Source organism: Hippocampus guttulatus, chromosome 1, assembly GCF_054856545.1.
Source record: "Hippocampus guttulatus isolate MCC_2025c chromosome 1, RoL_Hgut_1.0, whole genome shotgun sequence".
Taxonomy (NCBI): domain Eukaryota; kingdom Metazoa; phylum Chordata; class Actinopteri; order Syngnathiformes; family Syngnathidae; genus Hippocampus; species Hippocampus guttulatus.
The window spans coordinates 14930773-14940405 of NC_141261.1; the positions used below are offsets into that span (position 1 = coordinate 14930773).

General features: G+C 42.0%; 1 protein-coding gene across 1 annotated transcript; it reads right to left on the bottom strand.

Annotated features, from left to right (window-relative positions):
- Positions 1–1791: 1791 nt before the first annotated feature.
- Positions 1792–7897, bottom strand: sypl2b (synaptophysin-like 2b). Its single transcript, XM_086112858.1, has 6 exons — positions 7735–7897; positions 7535–7612; positions 6181–6299; positions 5685–5889; positions 3762–3953; positions 1792–2991 (listed from the first exon to the last, which is right to left on the bottom strand). The coding sequence occupies exons 1-6, from the start codon at positions 7750–7752 to the stop codon at positions 2866–2868; spliced, it is 738 nt and encodes a 245-aa protein (XP_085968984.1). The 5' UTR covers positions 7753–7897; the 3' UTR covers positions 1792–2865.
- Between the last annotated feature and the right edge of the window lie 1736 nt (positions 7898–9633).

Genomic DNA, 9633 nt, shown 5'->3' on the forward strand with positions numbered 1-9633 from the left:
TTATATACAGTACATGGTCGTTTTTTTCGGCTAAAAACGCCTTACTATACATGGTCGTTTTTTTCGGCTAAAAACGCCTTACTTTACATGGTCGTTTTTTTCAGCTAAAAATGCCTTACTATACATGGTCATTTTTTTCGGCTAAAAACGCCTTACTATACAGGGTCGTTTTTTTCGGCTAAAAACGCCTTATGGTCGTTTTTTTTCGGCTAAAAACGCCTTACTATACATGGTCATTTTTTTCGGCTAAAAACGCCTTAATATCCATGGTCGTTTTTTTCGGCTAAAAACGCCTTACTATACATGGTCTTTTTTTTTCAGCTAAAAACGCCTTACTATACATGGTCGTTTTTTTCGGCTAAAAACGCCTTACTATACATGGTCGTCTTTTTTGGGCTAAAAATGCCTTACTATACATGGTCCTTTTTTGGGGGGCTAAAAATGCCTTACTATACATGGTCGGTTTTTTTTCGACCAAAAATGCCTTACTATACATGGTCGTTTTTTGGGGATAAAAATTCCTTACTATACATGGTCATTTTTTTGGGGCTAAAAATGCCTTACTATACATGGTCGTTTTTTGGGACTAAAAATGCCGTAATATATATACATGGGTGTTTTTTTGGGGCTAAAAATGCCTTACTTTTCATGGTCGTTTTTTTCGGCTAAAAACGCCTGACTATACATAATAATAATAATAATAGATTTTATTTATAAGCGCCTTTCAAGACACCCAAGGACACTTTACAATAACAAAAACCACAAAACAATACGGGTTGAGCACATGGTAATTTTTTTTCGGCTAAAAACGCCTTTATATACAGTACATGGTCGTTTTTTTCGGCTAAAAACGCCTTACCATACATGGTCGTTTTTTGGGGCTAAAAATGCCTTACTATACATGGTCGTTTTTTGGGGCTAAAAATGCCGTACTATACATGGTCGTTTTTTTGGGGCTAAAAATGCCTTACTATACGTGGTCGTTTTTTTCGGCTAAAAACGCCTTACTATACCTGGTCATTTTTTTTCGGCTAAAAACGGCGTGCTATACATGGTAGTTTTTTTCAGCTAAAAACGCCTTACTATACATGGTCGTTTTTTTGGGCTAAAAATGCCTTACTATACATGGTCGTTTTTTGGGGCTAAAAATGCCGTACTATACATGGTCGTTTTTTTGGGGCTAAAAATGCCTTACTATAGATGGTCGTTTTTTTCGGCTAAAAATGCCTTATGGTCGTTTTTTTTCGGCTAAAAACGCCTTACTATACCTGGTCGTTTTTTTGGGCTAAAAATGCCTTACTATACATGGTCTTTTTTTTTCAGCTAAAAACGCCTTACTATACATGGTCGTTTTTTTGGGGGCTAAAAATGCCTTACTATACATGGTCATGTTTTTTTTCCGACCAAAAATGCCTTACTATACATGGTCGTTTTTTGGGGCTAAAAATGCCGTACTGTACATGGTCGTTTTTTTGGGGCTAAAAATGCCTTACTATAGATGGTCGTTTTTTTTTGGCTAAAAACGCCTTACTATACATGGTCATTTTTTTTCGGCTAAAAACGCCTTACTATACATGGTCGTTTTTTTCAGCCAAAAATGCCTTACTTAACATCACTGCTAAACTGCAAATGTTAACGTGGGCAGGCTCTGCAAACTGCGCTCGTATTTTCATGCCATCCACTTGATCACTTGCATGCTACTTCCTGCGACGATTCAACAAGTTTGTTGTATTGCCTCATCTTTGCCGACATAGCGAGACTTTTGACACTTGGGTTTATTAATAAGACAAATGACAATGGACACAGCTGGGCTTTATTGAGCAAGCAGATATTTACAATAAGCACAAATGTTTTGTGCAGAATGTAGGCTGGTCGGAGCCATTTTGTAACAAAGCAGATTTTATTAGTCAAAGGATTGATTGCTTCAGTCGCTGAAATACTACTGGACCTTCATGATGACGACGACGAGTCTTCTTTTTACATCAACAAAGATTCAAGACAAGGAGATGAGAACCCACCCCCCCATATAGAACAGTTTAATGTGTAAATAAATGTAAATAATAACCATAGTCATCAAAAGCTCAAGTTTTAAACCAGTAAACAAGAATAGCCGAGCGATGCGATGCAAAGTGACAGAAAATGGAATTAAAAAAAGAAAAACCTCACTTAGATCTCATTTTCGGAAGCAAATCAAACAATTTGGAACACAAATTCCTTCACTCAAGGATGGGGAACAATTCTTGAAGAATTGTTTTTGGCAATTGGATAAAGTCATTCAAGTGCAGCACCAATATTAATCTTATGGGATTATTATTACTACTAGTCGAGCGCACATCAACACAAGCATATCGAATAAGGGCCTCGATTATTCTAGTTGTTGAGTTTCAAATGTTGTAATTATCCGAGAGGATGGGAGTAAAACTATTCCAAAGGTTTGCATTCTTCTTGAGAACTGCATTCTAAACATCGACATTTACATCAAATGATTCAAATGGACTCAGGCCTTGGAAAGTTAGGAAAAAAAAAACACTGACAAGAAAATTGGCACCGATGAGCCCCAGCTGCAAATCGGTATTCTGGACAAATTCAAAAGGAGTTTTTTTTGTTTTGTTTTTTTGCAGACGCCATGTACCGTAATTCAGAGGAGCTCTGGCATCAATGTTTGGTCATCACGATGAGTTTCCTCCCTCCCCCCAAAAAAAACCCCACCGGATATAGGCAACGAAACGGGATTGGGACCCTTCAACTTTCAGTGTAAATGTTTAGCCTAAGAATCAGTATCCCCTCTAATCTGCAGCCGTTCTTTGAGCGCTGTCACGCCACGAGAAGCCGACGTGCCGGAAAGACAATGAACGGGATGAGGAGTTATGATGGCCGACCTCCGCCCTCCGCATCTGCTGCAGGCGGTGCGGCCGTCTTGTGGAAAGGAGTTTCCTTGTAAATGAACCAACAGTTGCCAGCCCACAAGATGACGTTCAGGAAACCAAAAATCTGTGCGCACACAAAAAAGGGGAGGGGAATGAAATAGCAGTAGAGCTCATTGTAACCGGCGCCAATATTGAGTCAGTGGTTGTCCTGACAACGGATATATGTATATATATATATATATTTTTTTTTTTTGCTCATTGTCTTTCTCTCAGCTTTTTTTTTGTGTGACTTTATCACAACAAAGGATGCCGGGAAGAGAAAAGTGTCCCATTTATTTTCACCATCAAAGCTACAGTGACAACATCCACGCCAAAAGGCACAACAGCCTGTCAGGGACTCGTGCAAGCTCCGACGACGAATAAAAGCAAAGTCAAACGGCGAGAGTGGGTTGGAATAGTCGCTTTTGGTGTTTTATGACATTTTGGGTGCGTTTGCACCTACAAGGTTTAACTTTAAAATCTTATGATCTTTAAAAAGTTGAAATCACAGTTTCAATGCCGTTTGTGCCAAACTTTCAGCTTAGTTCACAAGATTGATGACATCTCAACCGCTGTTGAATTGGTCCAATTAAACCGAGTTGACATTGATTTCTGTCGCGCCAGAACTTTAAACGGTAGTTTGAGCTCTGTTGAAGAATTCATTTTAACTTGAAAAATGGCAATTTTTTTGTTTTGTTTTTGGGTGAATTGAGCAAATAAAATGGCGTTTCTCTCAGGAATTTAATAAGCAGGCTCAATCCTCTTGAATTTTATGACAAAAGGGACTTTTTGGTGTTTATTAAGTTTTTTTTGGTTTGGTTGTTTTTTGTTTTTATGTAAGGGGAACGAACTTACCACGGAGGCGTTGAGTCGGCCCATGTGAGGCATCGCACCCGCCGTGCATTTGGTGTTGACATCCTTGCACATGGTGAGAAAAGTCAGAATGGTGGCGGGACTGGTGGCCCACTTGACGTCGGACAAGCCTTTGGCCCAAGCGGAGGAGGAAGCCAGCCACAAGAATGCAAAGGCCGCTGTCAACAGCAGGTCCTTTGACAAACAAAACATGTCATTTCATCAATTTGGCCGGCCATTTAAAAATGCCACATGCATGGACGCCGGGGGACATTTGCCGTGACAATTACGCGGCACTCCAGACCCAAACCGTTTAGCGAAACCGCATCATGTGTTCATGGAGCCACACCGCTTCTAAACATATCGCTGTCGATTTATGTGCGTGAAACATTCAGATTCCCTTTGGTTGTTGCCGTTTACAAATTTGACTCTGTGGAAAGAGCACAGGACAGAGTGTAAATCTTTTGAAATTGTCCGTTTTTTTTCTTTTAGCAATATTGTGTTATCATGTGATCACGACAATAATCATGAACATTTTTGTTATGACAATTACCTTACATTTTCATGCCGACGCACCTTTTCGCGTTGGAGGGAAGAAATCTCCAACACTTTCCGAACACAATTAGAAGGCACGATCAAACATATGTGACCTTTAAAAAAAAAAAAAAAAAAAAACACAAAAGCGTGCACGCACGCTAGCGGGTGTTTTTGGAAAGGCAGCAGGAGCAAAACTGCGTTCCGTTGGACCTCATCCTCAAACCCTCATCTCGTGTACCCGAAATGAACCGCCAAGCGAGGTCACCATCAAAGACGCCCGCTTCTCTCGCGTCATTGTCAGAGTCAGCCTCGTTGCCGTGCGGCTCCTCAGAAATGATGGCGGCTTTTGCGAAAGCTCCAACAACTGTAGCAAGTAGACACGTCAGCCCGAGCATCCACAATCCATTCACAAATGGGGGCGGGACTCGCCTCCCCCAGTCTTCGCCTAGCCATGTTCGCCATCGCTCCCAACTCGCAACTTCACTTTGGCCGTTTTTGTCCATGACCACGGCAACCAAGCACAAGCGTAAAAACCGACTTCATTGCAATGTTGATATCTTAACAAATATGTCGGTTTTTTTGGGTTTCAGTTTGCTGAAAACGAGGGTTTTGCAGGTGTAAAGGGGTCCGCCCAACACCGGTGTTGCACAGCTGCGGGGGGAAAAAATGATTAATAAAAGTCTTCTGATCATTTTTCATTTTCTGCAAATAGATGATCAAAAAGGATCATTTGTATTCCTAATTTGGGATTTATGTTCGTAGTCTCGAGAAGAAAACAAAAGTTCTTTTTAATCAAACATTTCCCCGTTAAGTAGAAAAATCTGAGAAACTCATCGTTTCTGAGCAGTTTTTAAAAAAAACAAAAATTGACAGGGTCTATAAAATGAGAATACCTCAACATACGGCATAAGCACTCGCTGATGCTTTCAGTGCGAAGTCCTGACAGAACGGAAGCGAAGCGCGCTGCTGTCAGCTGCCGAGAAAGGCCAACGTTTCATTGACGCTGCTCTGTGAAGCCTCGTTCACACCGGCCAGCGAATGCGAGAGCATTTTCCTGCGTTGCTTTCCTGAATCGATTACGCGACCATTTTTTTTTAATGTGTGGAAAACGTGACAAGCTGCCTTGGTTGTTGAATTTGACGACGGATGGATCGCTTTCACACGTAATAGATCCTAACGAGAGTAAACGGGATTAAAAAATAAAAAATATCGATGGATGTTAATGTTAATTAAAGTTTGACCATATCACAAATACAATGTAGCTCTGAATGAGAGCTTTTCTTTTGAACGTTTGCCAAATTGACCAGCGTCACAAATGGGATCATGACAGAACAACGAGGTAACAATTTTCACTCGAGTGAGAAATGTCAAGAAGCCACGGAAACGTACCACAATCGGGCCACGACTCGATCCCCGGTACAGATTCTGGAAGCCCAAATAGATGACGAGGGAGGCGGTGCTGTACAGAAACGCCAACACTCCGATGCACACGTAAAACTGCGCCGATGAAGCATAATCTCCAGTCAGGTAGTAGACCGCCGGCTTCGTTGCGTTGACGACACAGGTGGGAACATCATACGGGTGCTGCATCAACCTGAAGAAACACGGAGAAGAAACGACGGCGAGAGCGCAAGCGCACTTTAGATGGCGTACATTTTAGAGGACAAAAATCTCACGGCACGCCACTAAATGAAACGCCATAAAAATAATAGATAGAAAACAATAAAAAGGCGAACTTGAGGGGAAGTCACAAACATTTTTTGCAATATGTTCCTTGTGCCCCTACCAGTCTAAAAATTTTATTGATTGAGTTGAAGCAGATTGATTCGCACGTTGCTACAGAAATCTGAGCTGTTATTGTTGTTATAATTATCGCCATGCTAACCTAAACGGGTAGTTGAAGTCTGCGTGGATTTCTTGATTCTGGCTGCCAGGGCACTGGATGTTGATGCTGGTCGTACCGCTGTAGCCTCCGGTTGTGGCAAAGGCAAAGATTGTGAACACCTGCAATTGCAATCGCACACAATGGTTCAACGCACTTGTGATGGTCATATAAACATGAGCCAATTTCGTTTTTTTTTTTTTTTTAACTCTGAAGACAGGAGATACACACCTCAAGGTCTCACGTCATAACACGACACGGAAAATCCACCAAAAATGTTGCGCAAAAAGTACAGCGGGCTTTAATTATATTGTGTTGACATCTCTGTGGTCCGAACTCTGTCCAGTCAAATGGCAGCATTTGCAATAAGCAAATCATATTTTACGACTATATAGCAAATGCAATTAATCGTTGCACCCTAGTCCAGACGCCCACCCAAAGACTAACCGGCCATGCATGTTCCTGATGTCACTCAGCGGGCTAAGCCCCCTAAAGCAAACACGACAGCTGCAATGGTTGTGACTCGCTTGCCTCCAGCATACAGTTATACTTTATAAAACCAGTTTATGTCATTAATTTGTTTCATACTTTAATAAATTAAACTAACACATTTTTGATGATAAAAAAAAATTGGGGGGGGGGGTGGTGGTAACAGATTAATCACATTTGAATTCATTTCCATGGGGGATGACGATTTTAAATTAAGCTTGGTCACGGAACAAATTGAGGTAATGCTGGACAGTAGACCCCTGAATACTCGCGAATTGACACCTGCAGATTTTTTTTAATCACATATATTGAACACATACGTAAATAAGTGTTTTTTATTATTATCATTTTAACCCTCATTTTTCGTGGAAAACAGTATTGGAGGTAGGTTTATCCTCGCTCCTTCAAGAAATTTTCAATACATTTGTAATGGGAATCAATTATACGCGGATTTTGCCTATTCGCGTATCGCGAATACCGGTGGTCCAAAGTACTCGGAAACAAAATGTTTACTCGCGAACTAAAGTGTTTTAATATGAGCATTTCCTCTTTAAAATGTTGCCTGGGCTTGCAGCAAGGCAGAATGTATACAAGAGCCACGCCCAATAAAACGCGAAATTAACATAGCGATTCAGAAAATGTATAAGCATTATATTGCTCCCCTTTTTTAGCTTAGCATCCTCACGAACTTCAGCTAACTAATTAGCGCGCGGCATCACGGAAGTACAAAACATATAAACCTCATTGCAGCACCACCAAAGTGGTGAAATGGCTCCAGTCAATCAATTTGGGCGCTCGTTTTGTCGCGAGCGAAAAAGACGGAATCACGAGACGGCTCTTCTGGCCATATGGCGACGACCAAACTTACCCATTCGAGCAAGCGGATGAACGCCAACGGCTCTTTCAGAGGACCCAAGTCGAGAGTAAATCCTGACGACAACACTTTCTAAAAGACGATAGAGAGAGAGAGGCCATTGGAAAGAAGAGGAGAAGTTACTTGCTGGAACAAAGTCGCTCTTTGAAGGGGCGTTAGTTGAAAATAAAGCGTTTGCTGTGTGTTGTTGTTACCTGGGCAACAGATTCCATCGTTTCCCCACAGGAAATGGTTGCTGTGGTTCTTTTTTTTAATCGTGAATGTTGGCCGCTGGTTTCGATTCCTGTGAGCTTGTCAAAACTTTCTCCTCAACTTCAGTCACAGGCAGAGTGTCAAACACGTGATCCGTGACGTCACCGGAAGATAATGTGTCAAGGCGTTCACAATCCCACTAGAGATCTCGGCAGTGACACACGCACACACCCGTATTACACCTACGTAGCCAAGAGCTGATTATCCCTCGAGGGAGCAACCAATCATATTGGAAAGGGCGTGTCATGCCTGCAACTCCAGTGGGTTTCATGATAACGCAACTCGAAGCGCTCTTGGACGTGTGTATGACGTATACAGTACATATATCCATTATACGTCCGTGGTTCATACGTCGGATGCAGACATTTACCATTTTGAATGTGGCATAGTCGAGCACTTTCACTTTGAACTTACTCAGCCAAAACGTACGACACTACATTCAGTTAAAGAATAATTATACATTCGCAGGCCATCTGCACACAATAATTTGCAGTTGAACTCTCAAAGAGGAAGCATGTAGCGCACAAAAATCAAGTGCCCTATAGCGGAAAGAGGAGAAATACAGTATCCCAGAAGGTTGAAAAGAGCACGTTGACCTCACAGTGCAGAGGTACCGGGTTCAATTCCAGCTCCGGCATCCCTGTGTGGAGTTTGCATGTTTTCCCCGGGCCTGTGTGGGTTTTCTCCGGGTACTCCGGTTTCCTCCCACATTCCAAAAACATGCATGGCAGGTTGAATTGTCCCTAGGTGTGAGTGTGGATGGTTGTTCGTCTCTGTGTGCGCTGCGATTGGCTGGCAACCGGTTCAGGGTGTCCCCCGCCTATTGCCCTTAGACAGCTGGGATAGGCTCCAGAACCCCCTGCGACCCTTGTGAGGATAGGTGGATTGGAAAATGGATGGATGGGTGGGTTTTTTACATATTGAGTTGGCAAATTCCCTGCTGATCTCTCATGCAAGTGTGCCACAGCCACATGTTTGGAAATCACATCATTATTTGTGTTATTTGATATTTGAAGCCAGCTCTATTAAATTAGCAGGGGCAAAATCTGAGAGAAAATTCAGGTTGACGCAATACTCCACTGGGATTCAAACTGTGCTCAACACATGATCATCATTACACGTGTCTGTAAAAAAGCAAGGAATGCCAACTAGTGCGTCGAGGGGTTTCCAGCACAGGTTTGTGAAAGCCTTGAAATTCAGTAAACTTGTTGCGGCACTTTTTATTTTTGGCAGCTTTTTTCTTGTTTTCACTGCCGCGTATCATGGGAACGTGTCAGACTGGTTTTGCCGCCCGGCGAGTAAACAAGAGCATAATCAAATAACTTGACGAGAAAGAGCACATGATCTGCTTCTCCCGTTCTCAACAAATACTTGCATTTATCCTCTTAGGTGGTCTCACACTGCTATATCAGATACAAAAAAATCAAGACTTATTACATTTATATTAGTGAAGTTTTCATTTGAAGCAGAGAATATGAAGAGTTGTTTGCCCTACCGCACTCATGACCACAGTCATGGTTTTGCGGAAGCAGCCCATTGTCACATAAACACGCACGCACACACACACACACACACACACACACACACACACACACACACACACACACACACACACACACACACACACACACACTATGATGGACCTCCCGTGACCTTGATAATAATGTAACTGGGTCAATGTGACCCAGCATGTTTCGCTATGGGTCATTCCAGAATTGGAGGACATTTTAGCTTCAAAATTCTTGAAAAATGAACCTTGAAAAATGAACCGTAAGCTTTTGCTCAGGAGTAGAAGTTAGGTTTTTAGCCAGCTATTACTGTTGACCAAGAGGACAATTTTA